Below are 21,693 nucleotides of genomic sequence, written 5' to 3' on the forward strand. Positions count from 1 at the left end.
CTGGTATTCCATGGAGGTCTCCCATCAAAGTACTTGCCAGAGTCAACCCTGCTTAGCTTCCAAGACCTGATGAGATTGGGCTTCCCTGGACTATCCAGGTCAGGGTTTGGATATTCTTCTTGATATAGGACTTGGATATTCTTCTTGGTATAGGTTCCAGGCCCTGAATACTGTCAATGTTTAGTTGGATAAAAGAAAGATTTGAGTTGAGAATCTTGGGACAAGAGGATTTATGAAAATCTGCTTTTAATAAAGATAGGTATCCAGAGTTACTATAGAGCACTTTAAGGTACAAACTGAAGGCCATTTGCCAAGCTCTAGCCTTCAAAGATGTTGACCCAATTCTGCTCATAGAGACTCTCCAGCTACACATTTTGGTGTGTTGGCCAAAGGAAGCAAAGTAGAGGAGGTCTGAGGATTCTTTGACTGATTGGATCTTGATGGCTGCCCCGAAAAGCAAGATAGGGACAATTTTTATATTGAAAACTTTAATTGTCTCAGGTATATATTATTCTCCATGGTACCTATAAATGTCTAGGGTACCTTCAGTACATGGTCCTGCTTTCTTCAGCATGGTTTTTGATGAGAGGACGAACTTAAATTATATGGGAAAACTATCCCGAGATATGTACATTCCTTAACCTGTTGGATTGAAACATTATCAATAATCCATTGGTATAAGGACCATAGCACTCTAGTTTTGGCCTGTCTACACTGGCTCCCAATTTGTCTCCAAGCCCAATTCAAGGTGCTGGTGTTGACTTTTAAAGACCTACATGGCTTGGGACCAGCACTAATAGCATACCTGAAGGATGGCCTACTCCCTTAACCTTTCATCCTGATTACTCTTTTGTGTGCTTTTTAATATGTATTTACATTTTGGTTTTAATTGTTCTTATATGTTTTTATGTTTTGTTTTAAGTGTTAGCCACCTTTACAAATTTTGAAAATAAAAATAAGCATAGTAATGATATGAATTTATATTACTTCCCGTGTTTGTTCAGAGGACCCAGTTACCAAACCAACCAGTTTATTTTTACCTTGTGGTAACGTGCCAAAAATTTGCCTTCTGGATCATAGACAACGTCTGTGTTGTATTGATAATGACCATCCTTGGGGCACTTTGGATCAGTCGAATTGCATGACTTCTTGTCCCCCATATTTGCAACCACATAGATAGAGTAGTTTCTTGCCATGCAGCTGAGTCTTTCTTGCACTTCACTTGATCCAAATCTAACACATAGAGGAAAATAATTGGTGTTAAACAGTGTCATGGGTTTGGTACCCATAAAGTCTCAGGCCTTCGACGGGGCTTGGAGGAGCACTGGGAAAGCTGTTTGCTTGGCCCATCAAGAAATGGCCCCCAACCTGGAGCAAAACCCAGAGGCACACCAAACATGGCTGCCAGCCATGCCAAAGAGATGAATGGGCCCAGGAGATCCGGAACCTCTTCAACAAACATTTTTTTAAAATGTTTAAAAGTTCATGAGTTTTCAGTATACAGATTGAAAACTACATTTCCCTCTTGAGAGTTATGACACCTCTCTTTCCAAAAAAAGAGCCCTGGATGGGCCCATTGCCCTAGCAACAGGCTGTTTCTCTCACAGCTGTCTGGATGGAAGCCACATTGGGCCACTTGCCAGACCTTCAGAGGGCAAACCTGGAAAGTGTAGCTGTCCTTCAATAGATGAGCAAGGGGAGAGGATGGAAGGTCTGTAAGTGGCTATTTAAACCTTCAAGAGACTGAGGAGGACTCACCTGCCTGTTTCTCCAGCCCACCTAGAGATACTGAGTTAAGAGAGCAGAAGGGTGAGGAGGAGGACATGGGTACAGAAAATCCTCTCTTGCCCTGAGCTGAGGCCTCAGGGGATAGCCAGGAGGGTTAACCATCAGAGCTCCTTGTAGGCGGTTTTCCAGACCCAGCAATAATTGTCAATGAAATTTCCTGGCAGGGGGCAGGGGAGATAGTGGAACTATGACATTTTATGAATGTTAGAATTCAGAATGTAATTGATTAAAGGAGAATATACAAAGACAGGTCTGATAGGAGACATTTCTTTCAAGGCTGGTCACACAGAGTAAGAAATACAGTATGACTAAGCTGAAAAGCATTGGCTAATACATAAATAATCATGGCTTTAGTTTTGGTGGATGGAAAACTCTCTTCAAAATGACCAGAGAAAAAGTTTTCTTAAAAAAATGTTTATTTTATTTATTCATTTATTGGATTTATATCCCGCCCTCCCTGCCGAAGCAACAACAAAGTTGTGCTATATAACAGTTCACCCTTGGAAGCTCTACCCATCAGGCTCTTCATGTGACAAGGTAACAGATCAGTCTGATTTATTTACAGAATTTATATCCCACTTCTCTGCTCCATCAGAACCACCAAGGTAGCTAATAATTTAAAAAGGACCAATTTAAACAAAAACTAAAAGACTTAATTAAAGCCACGGGAATAATAATTAAAACATAAGGGAGGAAGAAGGGTTCACTTAGGGCATCCTAGAGGAAACAAAAAAATCTTTACCTGCTGGTAGAAAACAGTGATAGAAGGTGACAGATGAGTATCCCTGGGGAATGGGAGTTCCATGATTTTGATGCCACGATGAAGAAGGCCTTTTCTCAGATTGCCACTCATCTAGCCTCAGATGTCAAGGGCACCCAAAGAATATGATCTCAGTGGTCAGGTAGGTTCATATGGGAGTAAGCAGTCCTTAAAGTATGCTGGTTCCAAACCATATAGGATTTTAAAAGTTCAACACCAGCACTTACACCAGGTTCTCACACCTCCATACACATTTCACGCAGAATACTTTATTTGAATATATGGTACATGTGCATATATTCATATGTGAATTCACTCTGCCTCTGGGATCATCTAATTCTTAGTTTGCAGCAGCTGGATCACAAAGGCAAGGCATACACCTGTACAGAATGTTAGTGTGCAGCAAAAACCAGCACTGTGATAGAACTGAGAGCTATGGCCCCAATTGGGTTCCCATTTGCCTGTTTATGACAGGAGACTTCCAGGTAATTGAGGCCTTTGTTGCCAATGCTCACCTGATCAGTGGGTGGGTACTGGAGCCAAAGGGAGGGCACTATTACCTGGACATCTCCTGCCGTAGAAGAAGAAAAGGAGAAGAAGAGATTGGATTTATACCCCGCCCTTCACCTGGAGTCTCAGAGCGGCTTACAAACTCCTTTCCCTTCCCCTCCCCACAACAGACACTCTGTGAGGTGGGTGGGGCTGAGAGAACTCTGACACAAACTGCACTTTTTCAATAACAGCTGTGCCAGAGCTTGTGACTAGCCCAAGGTCACATCAGCAGGTGCAAGTGGAGGAGTGGGGAATCAAACCCAGTTCTCCCAGATTAGAGTCCGCGCACTTAACCACTACACCAAACTGGCTCTAAGCATAGAGTTTCTGGTAATCTATGGTGATTCCTAGAGCTATCCTTGTCACTTCTGAGTAGCTCTTGGAATTGACAGAAACTCTACAGTCAGAACTTCCTGTAAATAGATGCGGCATTATTTTGCTTTTTAATTTTCTCACAGGATGTTGTCCCCCCACAAGCATCCCACCAAGACCCTAAGCATGTTGATGCAACTGGGCAAACTAACTTTGTGGAGTGAAAGTTGCAACAAGAGCAGCTTGGGTTATTCACTTTCCTATTCAGCTTCTGACAGAAATGCCAGGTAAGGATGGGCACATTAACTGCCAACTCGCACAAACTGGTGAAAATATAATCTGAAAGTTATCATCACTCAAAGGTGTATTTTAAGAATACATGAGGCAGATTTTGAGCAGTGGAGGGGGAAAAAATCGTAACTCATTCTAATGAATGTATTCATCTAGTTAGTTCATTTTCATTCCACTCTCCCAGGAAAGAGTTCAAGAGGGTGATTTTCCCTTACTTCATTTATCCTCAAATCAACCATGTGAGGTAGTCCAACACTAGACACTAAACATTTCAGTCTGAATGAAAAATGAAGAGTTCTATATAACTCAAAAAGTTGCATTGTTTCTGTATTCCCAACCCATACCTATTTATATTTCAGATTCAGGTGGGGTAGCCGTGTTGGTCTGAAGCAGCAGAGCAAAGTTTGAGTCCAGGGGGCACCTTTAAGACCAACAAAAGTTTTATCCACAGTATAAGCTTTCATGTGCAAGCACACGTCACCAGATACAGTGGAAAGAACCTCTTCAACCATTTCTTATGGGGGTGCTGTTGTCAGGGAGGACCATTTAGAGTCAAGATGTGTAAGTACTGGGTGATTATAGCTGAGATTGGATGTAAAAAAGATCTGCGAATGGTAGTAAATTAGCATACAAATACAAGACTTAACAAACAGATGTGGGAAAGAGGTTTGAGTCCAGTGGCACCTACAAGACAAAAAAAAGTTCAGTTCTGGGTACAAATGAGAACTGACTTAGTATGTGCATTCCTTCAGATTCATAGAAACAGATTTCCTCAAATACTGCATATGGGGTTAGTTGCCAGGAAGAGCTAATTAGAGTCAAGATGCCTAAGTAATGGAGCAATAAATACAGCTAAGATTGGAATAACACATTAGGTAAGGCATGTAAATAGCCGTAAGTTGGTATACAAATAATAATTAAACAACATATGTGAGAACTAAGTTTGAGTTCAGTGATAACTTTAAGACCAAAAAAGTTTGATTTCTGGGTATAAGTTAGGACTGAGTGATTTAGCATGTGTAGTGAGATAAGAAGCCAATATCTCTGTTAAGTTCTGAGGGTTCCATTGTTCTGAGTGTTGTAATAACTTGTAATTCAGCAATCTCAATTTCCTGTCTCTTTCCGAAATTCCTTTGCAATAAAACAGCTACTTTGAGGCCCCAACTGAGTGTCCTGAGGAGGAGAAACCTCCTAAAGGTTTCTTAGTCTTGTGATTTTTTATGTCAGATTTGCATCCATTTATCCTTTGGTGTAGGGTTTTACCTGTTTGTCCTATGTAGAGAACTGAAGGGCACTGTTGACATTTAATGGCATACACAATGTTGGAAGATGAGCAACATTGCATTATTGTGGGTGAGGAGTTGCTTGAGATTGGGGGACTGTCTGTGCGCAAGAAAAGGTATGTCCCCCAGTACTTGTGAAAGAGAACTGTCTTTATCCAGTAGAGGCTGTAAGTCACTGATGATGCGTTGAATTGTTTTCAATGCAACATCTAATTTGAACATGGACACTGGTACCAGATGCCAACTTTGCTGCCATGTACACCCAGACAACTCAGTCATTGGACCTAACAACATCAACTACACTCACAAAGTGGAATTTTTGCTCACAAGATTCTACAGCTTAGAGGGAGCTCACACTCTGGGGACTGTCCCCTGCAAGGAGACATACAACAAAGCCTGGTCCAAGCACTGGTTCTGGCGCCACGAGTTTTTTTTTTTGGGGGGGTGCCTCCGGAACCACTCCCAATGAAGTTCCAGCTGGACAATCACACAGGCAGCCCTTAGGGTGAAGGCCATTCACTTGCTGAATGAGAATTAACACTCCTCAGAGAAACTGCAATTACTGATAACAAACTGAGATTGCTGAACTTGAATTCATTCCCAAGTTCACAAGGATGCATATATCAGGGCTTGATGGATTCTTATCTCACCATAGATGCTAATGTTCCAATCAAGCTACTTAGAAAGCCCATTGTAGCTTTGCATTCTGACTTATTTCCTCTAAACAGCCTTCGCATCCTTTTATCTGGATAAAATTTCCATTCAAATTCGGTCTGAACGGATGGAGCTTTGACAGTTGAAAGTTCAGATTCCCAAGACCAAACTGATCTCAAAGGTGCTACTGTGGGCAGTGTGTGTGTGGGATTGCTCAGTGATTGGGGACTAGGTCACATCTGACCGGTACAAATGTCCATGGGATACTTCGGGGCCTGAAAAAACTTACTAAACATAACCCACAGTGGCTGTTTTAGGTAGGATTACTTTTTCTGACATATTTCAGGAGAGTTGTGAATGTACGTTTTCATATATGTGGGTTGGTTCTTTACATTATTGTGACATCATCACTGGTTCATGGAAATGCCTTGGAAAGCCAGAAAGGACGGTAGTGCCTTTGAGGACATCATCAAAACTGCATTTTTACAACAGTATCCTTTGCTGCAAAAAGCCGCCCTGAGCCTGATTTTGCAGGGAGGGCAAGTATAAATCGAATAAATAAAGAGGGATATCGGAAGACCACTTCTATTTGGGGAAGGATAGCAAGTGAGTTATATTCCAATACAAGCTAAGTCATATGAGGGTTAAGCTCATCAGTTGTTATGACCCTGATGCATTAATTGCTGACAAACACAATGACATAAAGAATTCTTCAGTACTGCAAAAAATTTCTAGTGACGGGAATCTTGATGGATGGACAGATTGCGACATTATCCAGTACTGTATCAACATACAGGGGAAACAGGATGCTGAATAACATCTTGTTTATAAAACAGGCCAATCATACCTACAGTTGATTTCTGTATCACCTTTTGAATTACACATGTATATGGAAGTGCAGCTTCACCTGCTGTCGGATCTTCAGAGAGCAAGTTTATGTGAGCTATACCTTGATGCCCCTGAATCTGTTGTAAGGAAACCATCATCAGTTAAATACCAAATCTTTTGCTATGTTTTGTGCAAAAAAGTACCCTTAGACTCATCATGCATAATTCCTGTAGTGGAGATGCTTGCCTCAGACCAGAGCACTCCCACCATCTCTCACTGGTTGGCATTGCTTTCACACGATAAGTTTCGAGTCACCGGACACCAGCTGAAGCCTCAAAAAGTTGAATGTGACCAGGAGGCTGAAGTTGGTTCCTTATTTGCAGTTCCTTATTCATTCCTTATTCGTGACTTATTTGTGAAATCATCCATAGGAGAGTTGGAAAGCTCTGAACCCCAAAATAAGGTCTAGACCTCCACATATCATATACCCCCAGGTTCACAGGACTCTCCCCTTCAAGAAGATATATCCTGTTTCCTGGTCCAAACTGTGGCTCTTGTGCCAGCTGCTCCAAAGTGTGGTGCCTCTAGGACAATCACACAGGCAGACACTGCAGCCGGGCTGCATGCCCCTAAAATCTTTGGACCACCCCAAATGACCATGCTCTGGAGACATACAGCACTGCCTGGTCCAGACACTAGCTCTAGCACCACAAGCTTCTATTTGGAGTGCCTCCAAGAGGCCTCGATTTCTAAGGAGAACTGGTTGCCCTTTACAACCCAAAATAAGGTTTGGATTAGGGTTGCCAAGTGTAAATTCCTCCGGAGCAGGGGACTCCCATCCGGTGTCTGGAGCGCGCGCGCGCACATGCGAAGTGTGCGCCCACCGCGCGCACATCACCCAGAAGTGATGTGACGCTGCCAGGCATGCTGGGGGCGGGGCCACGACCATCCAAGGGAAAACCATAGAGTTTTCCCTCGGATGACCATGGCCCCGCCCCCAGTGTGCCCGGCGTGGTCTTCCGGGTGACACGCACATCGGGGTGGGGTTCCCCCCAGGGCCCGATCCGCTGGTAGCGGGGAACGGGCCTCTGGGGCGGGGGTTTCCCCGCCCCCCGTGGGAACTTGGCAAGCCTAGTTTGGATCCCCATACTTCATACACCCCCATGATCAGTGGACTCTCTCCTTCGAGGGGACATGTGCTGTGTCCTGATCCAAAGCACAGTTCTTGTGGTTCTGACACCACAAGCTTCTATCTCAAAGGAGATCTGAATAAGGAAGTGCCCTCTGCACCCAAAATAAGGTTTGGGCCCCCAGACTTCATACACCCCTATATTCAGCAGACTCTCCCCTTCGAGGGGACATATGTTGTGTCCTGGTCCAAAGCAAGGTTCTTGTGCCAGCTGCTCCAAAGTGCGGTGCCCCCAGGACAATCACACAGGCAGACAGACACTGGGGCTGGGCTGTACCCACAAAACACTCTTTGGACCACCCCCAAATGACACATCCCCACACTCTGGCGACTGTGCCCTGCAAGGTGACACACAGCGATGCCCAATCCAAACACTGGTTCTGATGCCAAGAGGTTCTATTCAGAGTGCTGAGAAACCTGTCGGAGAACACTTCAGCCTTCCAGGACACTCAGTCAGGGACCTCAAAGTAGCTGTTTTATTGCAAAGGAACTTCAGAAACAGGCAGTTGTAGATGATATGTTCGTAGTTTATAGTATTTGTGACTTTAAAATGACATATTTATGTTGTACTCTAGCCCTTTGTACTTTGGAGAAGGGACACAAATACATCGATTCTAGATATCCTCAGCCCTCCTCCCTATCATAAAGTATACTTTAAGCATAGAATATCCTGCTCCCAGCCTAGAGGTGGGGGCATAGTGACAGGATATCCTATCCTTTCCTCACTTGTCTTTGCAAATCATTAGTAATCTCTCCTTAAGCTTGCCAAGTCCCCCTGAGGGGTGGGGAAACCCCCGCCCCAGAGGCCCATTACCCGCCGCCGGTGGATCGGGCCCCAGGGGGAACCCCACCCCCAAAGCACACGACGTGCCCAGCGTCTGCACGTCACCCGGAAGTGACGCAGTCACGTCGGGCATGTTGGGGGCGGGGCCACGGTCATCCGAGGGAAAACTATGGTTTTCCCCCAGATGATTGTGGCCCCGCCCCCACGTGCCTGACGTGGTTGTGTCACTTCTGGGTGATATGGTTGTGACGCACGCGTGCTTTGCGCACATGCGCACTCCCGGAGCAGCGCTGGAGTTCCCCGTTGTACATACAGCGGGGACTTGGAACCCTATCTCTCCTCCATCCTCTCCTTCTGACCATATTGACCTTCTATTGCATCACACCGGAAAGTACAGCTTGCTGAATTAAGGATCAGCTCTTCGTCTTACTTAACTGATTTAAGGTTGCCAGATCCAAGTTGCAAAACTCCTGGAGATTTGGGGATGGAGCCTGGGGAGGACAGGGACCTCAGTGAGGTACAGTGCCACAGAGTCCCCCTTCCAAAGCATCTGTTTTCTCCAGGGGAACTGATCTCTGTAGGAGATAAGCTGTAATTCTGGGGGATCCCCAGGTCTCACCTGGAGGCTGGCATCCCAATGATTGCTAATGAAACCCAGTCAGCAGTTGTGCACACAGGCAGCTGAAGTCCAATTTATCTGAAAATGTCAACAAAACCAGTTTTGTACTTATGTACCTACATCGATTTGCATTAAAGCCTGGTTTCAACAGATCCAGCAAATCAACTCGCAAAGACCCCTCAAGAAAACTAAATTTGGTGGATATTGGCCCATTTATATAACATTTATTTAAGCAACCATCTCTGACACCTTTTATAATGGCTTATTTTTAGTAACAGTATATTTATAGGGCCAGGGCTTTTTTCTTTTTCGAAAAAGAGGTGCCGGCACCCTCATGGGGGAAATGAAGTTTTCAATCTGTATACTGAAAACTCATGGGCCTTTAAACATTTTTAAAAGAATTTTGTCAAGGAGGTTCCGGAACTCCATTCCAGCACGTTCCCCCAGGGGAAAAAAAAAAGAGTCCTAAATAGGGCTAGGTCAAAACATACAAAATATAACTATTGGGTTTTTACCAATAACTGAGTTTTAAAGGTCACCCAAGCACTATAAATTAGGGCAATCAAGTCACTGCATGTAGAAAAGTTGTCCTTATACTGCCATCTACTGACAGGTAAGGGTAAAGGTTCCCTTGCTCAAAAGCCAGTCAAATCCGACTCTAGGGTTGCGGTGCACATCTCCGTTTCAAAGCCGAAGAGCCAGCGCTGTCCGAAGATGTTTCCGTGGTCATGTGGCCGGCATGACTAAACACCAAGGTGCACGGAACGCTGTTACCTTCCCACTGAAGTGTTACCTATCTATCTACTTGCAATTTCTTGCTTTTAAACTGCTAGGTTGGCAGGAGCTGAAACTAGAGACGGGAGCTCACTCCGTCATGCAGCCCACTCGGATCTCGAACTGCTGAACTACCGAACTTCCACAGCCTGCAGTTCAGCGTCTTAACCACTTGAGCCACCGCAGCTCGGCAAATACATTTATTGCTTATTGCAGTAACTGGTAGAACTAGCAGCTGTAACTGAAGATCCAGGTGGGTGGTCTGAAGCAGCAGAACAAAGTTTGAGTCCAGTGGCACCTTTAAGACCAACAAAGTTTTATTCAGGGTGTGAGCTTTCGGGTGCAATGCACGCGTCCACAGCTAGGCCAGTCTTTTGGTTGAGGGCAGTCAACGGTTTTCCATCCCAGCTGGCACCCTCCTCCCTCTTCTACAATCTCTCCCATTTCAGCCTCCTCTTTACCCCGCCTACGAGGCAGTAACACAGTCCAGAATGGGCTTAAATACAGATTAGTAACACCATCTGAGATTTTTTTAAAGAATGTAAAAAATGTTACTTATTAATTTTAACTTTTCTTGTCTGATGTGTTTTAACTTCTGTTATACATCACCCAGAGCCCTTGTCCATATAGGGATCGGGCAATTCATAAATTTAATAAATAAATAAATACAGTGGAACAGAAGTTCCTCAAGCCCTACATACAGGGAGAGAGAGGGGAGGCAGCTGTCAGGAAGGGCCAGTCAGAGCCAAGACGCATTAGGAAAGCGGAGATTGGACCACAGTGGCCAGTAAGATCACTGAATGGCAGCAAATTAGCACACAAATGCAAGAGCTAACAAACAGATGTGTGAGAACAAAGCTTGAGTCCAGTGGCACCCCCAAGACCAATCAAGTTCAACCCCGGGTACATCTGAAGAAGTGTGCGTGCACAGGAAAGCTTATACCTTGAATAAAACTTTGTTGGTCTTAAAGGTGCCACTGGACTCCAACTTGGTAGAATTAATGATAGTATTCTTAGAACTCATTATCCGTCATATACTGATGTTATAAATTTGCAGTCTGATACAAAGTACAATTATTTAGAAGAAGGTCTAACCAGGGGTCATTTCACAGAAAAAGAGGTGCAGGAGCTTATTAGCATAACTCATTAGCACAATTCAGGGGTCGTTTCGTAGAAAAAGAGCTAGGGGAACTCATTAGCATAACTCATTAGCATATGCCACCCCCCCTGACATCACCAGAAGTGTGTCATAAGGCCACCCCCACCACTCAGTCTTAGTCTTAAAGGTTAGTCTTAAAGGTGCTATTTGAACTCTTGGACTATTTTGCATCAACAGACTAACACAGCTACCTCGGGGAAGCTCCTGGATGGGGCTGGGAGTCCTTGCGGAGGCCACGTGGAGTGGCCTCAGCCAGGCAGAGGGGAAGGACGCCAACTTACCCTCCTGCTTCTTCCTCCTTCTGCAACAGAATGAGGCTGGAAGCAGGGGGCGGCCGGAAGAAGGGGGCGGGGCTTCATCATGTGCCTTGCCCCCCTGCACCTCACCCGGGGGAACTGCGATCCCCCGTGATCCCCCCCGAATCGACCTCTGGCACAACTCATTATGACAGAGGTTGTTTGAATTTGTGTGATTGCCAGGTTTTAGAATTGTTGAAATTATTTATGGAAGAGTTAGGTGAGATATTAAACTGTTTAGTAACCATTCTGTGAATGGTTAGGATAGTTAAATGTTGTTAGTAACTGCTTCCAGGAAGGCTTCGTTTTGGAGGCTGTGGGATTGTGGTTTTCCTGGTAACTGTATTTTATGGCAGAGTAGTTAGTTTATATAATGTACATTAGAGAGCCATTAGGTTTACATTTTGTACCATAGGGAGTAAGATGGTTGGGTAGAGCAAGGAGTTAGATGATTTGACACTTCTGCATTCAGCTCTGGGTGGAGGAATTGTCCTGTTCAGCTAGTACCAGTCGTCTGTGGCCACGGCAAAGACTGGCGGGTGCAGCAATGCTGGAGTAGCAGATTCCGGTGCTCTTGGGGAGGGGAAAGTTTAGAGGTGGGTCTAGGCAGAAGATCAAGGGAAGGGCGCAGAGAAAAAGAATGGCTCAATGCCCTTCCAGCCTACGATCCATCCCGAGGGAGGTCAGCAGTGGGGCTAAGATGAGGAACCCCTCTCCATCATTGGTGTTGTGTAATGCCAGGTCCATCAATAATAAGATGACAGTCCTTCGGGAGTTCATCACGGAACAAGAAGTGGACCTGGCGTGTATGACCGAGACCTGGGTGCGGGATGGGGAGACTATAGCTCTTACCCAACTTGCCCCACCCAGGTTCTCAGTCCTACACCAATCACAGACTAAGTGGCAGGGAGAGGAGTGGCGATGTTCATTCGGGGGGCTTACTCCTTCAGGGCACTCCCCTCACTGGAGATCGCGGGCATGTAGTGTGTCGGCCTGGTGCTGGGGACCAAGCAGAGTTTCGCTATCTGGCTAGTATACTGACTGCCTAACGTATCAGCCAGTAGCCTGCCATCCCTGCTGGAGGCCATATCAGGCTGGGCACTGGAGCACCCTAGGCTTTTGGTCTTGGGTGCCTTCAACGTCCATGCCAATGATGCTGCCTCCAGCCAGGCTACGGACCTGGTTTCGTCTATGGTGGCACTGGGACTCTCCCAATTTGTATCAACCCCCACACACCAGGCCGGGCACATGCTCGATTTGATTTTCACTGCGGGGATTACAGTGGACTGGATTACTGCTGCGGCAGTACCATTGTAGACATCTGCAGAAGCCCCTCAAAGACCCCATTGTCAGAGCCGCTTAAACACAGGCCTGATTCTAACAGGACATGAGATGTAAAACTTTCAAATCAGACTTTGGTTCATTTCTGTCTATTTGCAGTGGATATTGATTTTTCTCTGTTTGCGTTTGGCCACTGAGGGATTGCAATGTCAAAGTACAATTTTTGGTCAAGAGTAAATATTCTGTCTGTTGACTGTCTATTGACACAGGAGATGGGAGGGGTGTGTAATGAGTAAGTTGGCATAGCGGAGCAGACTCACTTTTACTTAATCATTAATCAATCTCATTTAGCACTGAACATTCATTCTCATCTAATTATAAGATGTCCATTAGTTGTTTTATGACAAGCTAAGCTTAGACACAGGATATATATTCACTGTACACATAGAATGGAGATATAGGGACTTCCCAGGATGAGCTTTTCTAGAGATAGCTGAATTGCCGGGAAATTAGATGAGTATGATCAATTGAGGTTACACATAAAGGCACATGTTTAAGATCACAGTAACCTGGATAAATGGGGACAAGATAGAGGGGACTTTTGGGAATTCTGTCAATGATCATCTAGAACAAATATGAATGACGGGAAAACTATATTTGAAAGTAAATAGAATGTTTGGACAATTAGGACGACCTGACACAAAGGGGAGGATACTGTCACATGGGAAGGCCTTAGTTATTAATTGATTGATCGAAAACACCCCTGATGTCAGATATTTCTGATTGGTTGAGAAGAGGGAGTAGCAGTTACTAATTGATCGAGAACACCCCTGATGTCAGATATTTCTGATTGGTTGAGAAGAGGGAGTAGCAGTTACTAATTGATCGAGAACACCCCTGATGTCAGATATTTCTGATTGGTTGAGAAGAGGGAGTAGCAGTTACTAATTGATCGAGAACACCCCTGATGTCAGATATTTCTGATTGGTTGAGAAGAGGGAGTAGCAGTTACTAATTGATCGAGAACACCCCTGATGTCAGATATTTCTGATTGGTTGAGAAGAGGGAGTAGCAGTTACTAATTGATCGAGAACACCCCTGATGTCAGATATTTCTGATTGGTTGAGAAGAGGGAGTAGCAGTTACTAATTGATCGAGAACACCCCTGATGTCAGATATTTCTGATTGGTTGAGAAGAGGGAGTAGCAGTTACTAATTGATCGAGAACACCCCTGATGTCAGATTTATGAAGCAAGAGCTAAGATGGCTAGAGAGACAGTGGCGGCATGCCCGTGACGAAGCATCAAGAACATCCTATAGGACATTTATGAGATCCTATGAGGTGGCAGTCAAGGCTGCTAAGAGAGAATTCTATGCAACCATGATTGCGTCTGCGAGCTCATGCCCAGCCCAACAGATTTGTTCCAGGGGGCCCAACACACTCGGAAATGATCTTACCCAAAACCCAAACAGAGCAAGTGGGAGACTTGCATGACATCAACTTCCAAAGAGTCATGATACCAGACAGCTTCCCAACAGCTCACACCTCATGCCATTTTTTTTAGTCTGAATTTCTTAACACACCTTGGGTCAGCCCTGAACTAAAATCCAAATACTGACACTAAATACCAGTACCCAAAGAAATCTACCTGGAGCATTCTTGGCACCCAGATTGAGCAATGCAGCACATATAAATATCTGGGTTTAACCTTCTCTGAAACTCTCTCCTGGCACCCCCACCTTACATCATGGGCAATCCTGTCATTCCTTTTATACATCCCAGTTAGTTGTCCCTTTGAAACTGTACCAAACCATTTTAGGTAACAGCAAAATGAAGAGCATGAACATGTGCAGAATGCACATTTCATGCCAGTGTTCTCTCTGGGCTGTACACAGGGCAAAAGGAAATTTTAAAAGTCCTCTGATCTACATGCCCCCTCCCCTCAATCGTGTTCATGCAGATGGCTAAAAGAGAGAGAATTAAGTTGTGCAGAGAGATGCTTGAAAAGAACCTATTTTTCAGGACCTTTGAGCAAATACACAAGGAAGAAGCAATAACAATCATGTTGCTCATCTCACAAAAGGTGCCTGCAAAGAAGGATACACTGAGCAGCCTTTACAATATAAATTCATACAAATAAATTATAGCAAAATATATCTTTTAACTAGTAAGAAGAGTTGAGAACCATTTTATGTAGACAATTTGTTCACTTTTTTAAAAGGGGGAGTATTTCCATTATACATTTTACATTTTTTTTTAAATGCAGCTAGCTCTGTAAGAAACAGGCACCAGATTCCCAGCCAGATGCGCAGTGGCTGGGAAACATGCTAAATACCCCTGAGAATAATTGTGAATGGCCACTCTGCATCAGGAGGAACTGGTCACATATACAGCTTTAGTTCAGTTACCTCTGAGGCAGCCAAGGGGTCACGGAGAACCCCTCCCCAGGACACTACAAGCCCTCCCACTGTTGCCCCCCCAAGCACCAAGAATACAGAGCATCGCTTGCCCCAGACCGAGAGATCCTATACTTTGTGGGTAACCACTGACAGACGTCTGCTCCAGAAAACAGAATCCCAGCAGTCTTTCATATCTCCAAAGAAAAATCCAGCCACCATACCCATATTAAAGGTGCCCTTGGACTCTAAATTTGTTCTATTGCTTCTGACCAACACAGCTGATGACTACCTGGATCTATATTCCTCTACATCACTCTTTTCACGCATCCCTGTTTCCAAACCATTTTCTTCACAAGCTACATCACCAGGAAAGAATCCTTAACAGGAAATCAGAATTCCTATATCCGGTCCTATTGCATTACGATCCAAGAAGGGATGATAACCTTAGCCTTCTTATAATGAAGTCTGAAGAAAGCCCACAAATCCCTCATTATGCATCAGATATCCAGAGCAGCCCATTTCCCAGAACTCCAGGACCTGTACTCTTCCTCCCCCAGATCACAAGGAATCCTCACAAACACAAGACTGATCACTCCAGAATAACTAAGAACTGCCTACAATGTTCCCTCTAAGCTGTGGAGTCTTGTAAGCAAAAGTTCTACTTTGTGAGCGACTGGCATTAAAGTTGTGAGCAGGTAATTTGGCTACTGCATGAATGAGTTTGCTCTGGAGCCCCATCCTTCCTGAGCGAAGACAAAAATGTGTGAGCCAGAGGCTAAAAAACTGTGAGCTAACTCACACTAACTCGGCTTAGAGGGAACACTGCCTACAACCCTTTTGCACTCCAAATACAGCCCTCCTCCCAAACACGCTTCAAAGGGAGGCAACACCTTGTTTGCCCCCACTCCTTACACTGTTAACAAAGTGAGCCAGGGCAAGTGTGATCAGAGTACTTAACCAGAAGCTGGGAGGCCTGCATTCAAACCCACACTCGGCTATGAAGCTCACTGGCAATGGAGGGCTACTCACTGTCAGCCTAACCAGTGACTGTTGTTTTAAACAGAAAAGAGGAGAATGATGTCGGCCACCCCAAGCTCCATGGAGATAGACTAGGGTAAAATGAAATAAAGATCAATGGCCTTATTCACTGGAAGGCAGCTTTGTGTATTCATGTAAAAGCCACCATGAATCCTTTCCCTTGGACTTCCCCAACTGATTCCAATGGAGTTTTCTCGCGAGGAAATTGCAGAGGCAAGAAGCAACAAGAAGCCCCTGCTCAACACTGGGAAAGAAGCCCCTCTGAGTTTGAGCTCCAAGAAAAGCTGCGGGCTGGAGTTTGCAAATAGTGGAGGAAGGCAGGCAGGGGAGAGTCGGGCCCGACCCTCCGGGGCTGTCCCTAAGGAAGAAGGGAGGGAGGGTGACCACCACCATGTTAGTAGACCTGCCTGCTCCCTGGGAAAGGAGGCAGGAAGCAAAGCCGCCCTGGCGGCCCGCTCGTCAGTCCCTGGAGGGAGACCAACACGTCTGGCCCAGCGGGGGGAGAGGTGCAGGAGGAGGCCAAGGAGGCACAGGAGGCCGAGGCAGAGCTCCTTGCAGGCTTCATAGGAGGCGCTCGCAGGCTGAGGAGGCACAGGAGGCCGAGGCGGAGCTCACAGCAGTGCTCCAATGGGTCGGCCAGCAGGTGGGAAAGGTGGGGGGGCTGCTGGGAGCAGGGGGTGGGGCTTGCTGCATGTGCCCGCCCCCTGGCCTCCTTACTGCTGGAGAGTTGCTCCTGCAGGAAATGAGGCCTGGGTCTAACTGAATTCAATGGTAACAAAGATGATATAAACATTCAGAACACCATTCACATAATACCTTTATTAGGACCAACCGAATAACTCATGTTGTCAAGCCTGCCCTAGCAACCAGTGGCAGATGTGGAGGGGTGGCTGTCAACAACACATCACTTCTGGGAAAACCAAAGAGACACATCATGCCTCTTGAAGAAACACTATGGTAATTCTATTTTATCACAAAATCTATTTTAAAACTTCATAAGAACATAAGAGACGCAGGGCATGGTGGAGAAACCCTTAGTCTGCTGTTGGAAGAGTCTGAAAATGGAATACAGGTTATGTTGCAGATGTAATTGGATTAGGTGCTGCTGCATGCAGAACAGGCTTCATAATGCACTCTGGACCATTGAATCCTGTTTTGCCCTAACACCATCTAGTCAATTATGCCTGTAACATGCCTCACAGTTCATTTAAAGGTAGCTTCCACACCAAGTGTTTGGTCTGCCTTAGATGGTAATGTGAAGCAGGTTAAAGACTGTTCAAACTGCAGAGTAAAGTCCTCCCCACCATTCCCTGAACCAGGGCTATTTTGGGGCAGGAACGCACAGGAACAGAGTTCCGGCTGGCTTCAGAGTTGGCCACGCCCACTACAGCCAAAACCTATGAGTGCGTGGCTACAGAGGGAAGGCCTGGAGAGTGCCCCCCTGGCGACTCTGAGGTGGGCGGGCCGGGGGGGGGGGCTGGAAGGATTGGGGCTGGGCTGGAAGGTTTTAAATGCCTCCCGTGCCTTCCCCAGCCTGTCCAAGGGCTGGCTTGCCTGGGCTCCCTGAAGCTGCGAGGCGCCCAGGCAAGCTAAAGGAAGGCAGTTTAAACTGCCTTCCCTTCCCTTCAAGGGGGGTCTTGCCCGGGCTCCCTGCAGCCACGGGGCACCCGGGCAAGCCAAGGGAAGGCATGGGTGTGGCCTAATAGGCGAATGAGCTGCACTGTCAGGGGTGTGGCCTAATAGGCGAATGAACTTCTGCTGTTGGGTGTGGCCTATTATGCTAACGAGTTCCTGCTAGGCTTTTTCTACAAAAAAAGCCCTGCCCCGAACCCAGGGTTTTCCTCCTTTCATTTCATTTTGGATATGTTTGGAGAGTCCCCTTCCAGTCACACCTGATGCTGTCCAAGCAGATCTGAGTGAGGAGAGCATGTGGGCAGGCCTTTGCGCCTTCCTACTTCCTTCCATCTAAGACTTCTCCGTCTCCTTCTGCTTTGCCATAAGTACAGGGTGGGTGGGGCCTCCTTCTTGCTGGATTTGTGCCTTTCTAATGTTGTGCTTGGGAGGGAAGGCAGCATGGTATGGCCTTCTCAGATCTCAGAAGCTAAGCAAGGTCAGTACTAGCAAGGAAGATTCCGCAGAGGAAGGTGATGGCAAACCACTTCTGCCTCTCATTTGCCCTGAAAGCTCCTCGTTGAGATCACCATAAGTCAGCTGTGACTTGACATCACTTTGCACACAATGTTGTGGTTGATTCTAATTAAAAGTCATTACACAATCACTGTTTTGGAGTTTATTGTTAAGTTATATTATACTTCCTGATAAGTATGCTTATGACTTATAGTGTCAAGGGGATCTGTTCATCAGACATTATGGATTCTAGCACACAGATCGGGGACTATGAACATGTTGGCATTAGTCTGGACACTGAACTGATTAAAGACAAACAAAAGCTTTTTTTAAGGAACTAACAAACTGGATAGAAAAAGAAGAGCTAAGCCTAGCTGCCTTGCTAGCTGAGAGACAGAGAAGAGTTCTAGACTGTTCCAGAAGAAAGGCCTAAAAGTAGCATTCTGTAAACAATGAGACTGGACCAGCTAGAGGTTGCTGCCCCCTGCAGGATCTTCTTTCTTCTTCAAACATGGTGCATTGCTATATTTCAACATTTCAAGTAGGTTGTGCTCCACTTATTTCAGTATCATCCTTACTAACAACAGTGACAGTGGCCCACTTACAGACATGATTATTTATTTATTTATTTATTATTCAACTTATACCCCACCCTCCCCGCTACATGGGGAGATTAGGGCTTCTGTATAGTTAGGAGACTCTAGGTATGCAGAAAAAATATTGGAAGTTTAAAAAGAACTCCCCTCCCAAAAAAGGCTTGACAATGACTGGGCATGCTCATTGCCCTCAAAATGTTGAAATCACCTAAAGGGGGGGCAGAGAAAGATGGGGAAACTGGGCAGCTCAACCCCCTAAGAGGGGGAAGCAGGATGTTTTCCAATCTCTCCCTCCAAAGTTCCGTGACATCTGGAATATCTTTGTGTTTTAATTAAAGCCCAATTTAAAAAAAAATGCAAGGGCAATCTACCAAAATGCTTAGTGAGTAGTAAGGATTCCACAATGCCTTTTTGGCACTGTTACCAGTCATACCACTGGTGTGTACTTTGTTTTAACTCGCTAGCCTATAGGTATGGATGCACAATTAAGAGTATATATTGATGTATACTAATGTGTACTAGGCTTCCCAAGTCCCCCCGGGGGGTGGGGAAACCCCCGCCCCAGAGGCCCGTTCCCCACCGCCGGTGGATCGGGCCCTGGGGGGAACCCCACCCTGACGTGCGCGACCACGCCGAGCACGCTGGGGGCGGGGCCACGGTCATCTGAGGGAAAACTCTATGGTTTTCCCTCGGATGGTCGTGGCCCCGCCCCCAGCGTGCCCAGCGGTGTCACGTCATTTCTGGGTGACGTGCGTGCGGCGCGCGCTCCAGCCACGGGGCGGGAGTCCCCCGCTACAGAGAAATTTCAACTTGGCAACCCTAATGTATACCCTATGTGCAAGGTAGCTGGGAAATCTACTTACAATTCCATGATAAGTACATGTGTGTGATTAATATCAGTTATGAAATGAAACATTACATAATTTTGAGTATGCACCCAAGAAGCTCTTAAGTTCTCTCACTAAACATAAAGGATGAAAGACATTTTGGTATATTAAAAGCTTTAGCTAGTATGTAGAAATAATGAAATATCTAACATAGAATACGTAGTAATGATAAAATTAATAATATAGTTCCAAAATAGACCACTTATGAATTTTGAAATTTAAAATGTTTGAAGGACTACTGTATTTTATAGAAAATATCTTAAAAATTATAATGAAAGGGATGTTGTGGAGAAATATTTTCTGTTCTATATACTCCGTAATATATAATAACCTTTGATATACAGATATAGATATAATCTGTTATATAACCCTTATTTCCTCTTGTATCCTTTTTATATTACTGTCTTGTTTTCTAAAATGTTTAAAAAAGATAACAGAAAATACCTTTGGGGGTCAATGCATGGAATCCAGTTTACTTGAGGGTCTGGTATATCCTCAAGATAAGGATAGAGAGTTTCTCTCTTGAAAACCCAGCCATAAATGCCATCCTCAGGCAACACAATAATGTGGGAGCCCTATAAAGATACAAGTGCAAACACATTATCCACCAGAACCAGTACTGGCATCGAAACATTACCAGATGCAACCAGTGTGTATTACCATTGCAGCAGCTGTTTTGGTGACTTCTTCTAAAACATCCAGATTTTTGTTCATTTGCCGCACAGCCTCCTCTCGTGTGACAAGTTTTGGAGTTGCTCCTGTCAGTATAACAGCATGCTCGTAGACTGCAGCAATGTACTTTTCCAAGGCAGAAGCCTTGAGGGCAGCTCCGATCAGAACTATGGTACAAATGGAAAGCTGAAAACGAACCATCCTTACTGAGTCTGTTACTATGACTGAGAAAAATCACGGGCTTTCCTGGGATACTGAAAAGGTAAGAAGTGATTGGGTTGCTTTAGGGAGTTCCCATGTCATGAAACAAAGTCTCTTTTCCAGGAAGTTAGTTATGGTGAAACACTAGCAAACTGTACTCCCCTAACCAAGAGCTTGCATAAGAGAAAGAATGTATGTCCTAACGTTAGCCTGTGTGTACCTAAAGGGAAATGTGTCAAAGATGAATCACAGCTTGTTATGCCAAGCTAGAAACATGCAGTGCTTAAGACAGGTTGAACTATTATAGTGCTTGGGTGACATCACAGATAGTTTAGCTTCTAATGCTGGACTGGTCTAACTACTTCTTAGAATTCCTGGGAACCCGTGTATACGGGAATAAATTTAAAGTCGGGGGGGGGGGGAGAGAAACATGCCACAAAAGCCAATGGCTGCTGGTTACTTCAAAAGGAAAAATGCTGGTTGGTGGACCACATTGCCCTGAGGACAGCCTTGTTTACTGCCCCTGAGAGTGTTTACTTACGGTGACCTCCTCTTGAGATTCACCCGGCTTAATCATGAATATCTTACTAGTTAATAATGAGGTCCCATAGGACAAAAAAACCTTTGCAATGATTCTGAAGTGATATGGAAGTTGATTTCTAGGGTTGTGAACAGAAATTTTGTTTATTTCATTTTTAATTCATTGTTAGAGATGCAACATTTCTGGAAATTTTGACGCCGTGAGAAAAAAACATTTCTTCTATTATTTGTTGTGGGGGCAAAATTTTTGGGAAAAACTGAAATAGAAGCAATACTTAATTTCCTCTCAAATTATAAAATGCATAAATTAGTTAGTTTATGACCGGCTGGTTAAAGCCCGTGGGAATGGTATTCGGGTACCCCTGGGAGAAATCATCAACTTGTCCCTTTCACCTGGGGCATTCCTCGTGGGACTGAAGGAGGCAGTGGTTCATCCGCTCTTGAAGAAACCATCATTGGACCCTGTGGTCCTGGCCAACTACCACCCAGTCTCAAATTTACTATTTCTGGGTAAGGTAGTTGAGAGGGTGGAGGCTGAACAGTTTCAGGCCTTCTTGTATGACACATACATCCTTGATCCATTCCAGCCAAGTTTCCATCCTGGCCATAGGATGGAGACAGCATTGGTCACCTTCACAGATGACCTCTAGAGACACCTGGAT

At 45.1% G+C, this 21,693-nt stretch overlaps 1 protein-coding gene across 1 annotated transcript in view; it reads right to left on the minus strand.

Annotated features, from left to right (window-relative positions):
• The window catches only part of LOC107110527 (vascular non-inflammatory molecule 3-like), a 32,972-nt gene extending 12,595 nt beyond the window's left edge, over positions 1-20,377 (minus strand). Inside the window, exons 1-3 of the mRNA XM_015411318.1 lie at positions 20,279-20,377; positions 20,063-20,193; positions 1,041-1,233 (exon numbers count right to left, since the gene is read on the minus strand). Of these exons, the coding sequence (XP_015266804.1) occupies positions 1,041-1,233; positions 20,063-20,193; positions 20,279-20,332 (378 nt within the window). The 5' untranslated portion in view covers positions 20,333-20,377. The remainder of the gene's footprint in view (positions 1-1,040; positions 1,234-20,062; positions 20,194-20,278) is intronic.
• Between the last annotated feature and the right edge of the window lie 1,316 nt (positions 20,378-21,693).

The sequence above is a fragment of the Gekko japonicus genome, unplaced genomic scaffold (assembly GCF_001447785.1).
Source record: "Gekko japonicus isolate JY-2015 unplaced genomic scaffold, Gekko_japonicus_V1.1 scaffold2263, whole genome shotgun sequence".
NCBI lineage: Eukaryota > Metazoa > Chordata > Lepidosauria > Squamata > Gekkonidae > Gekko > Gekko japonicus.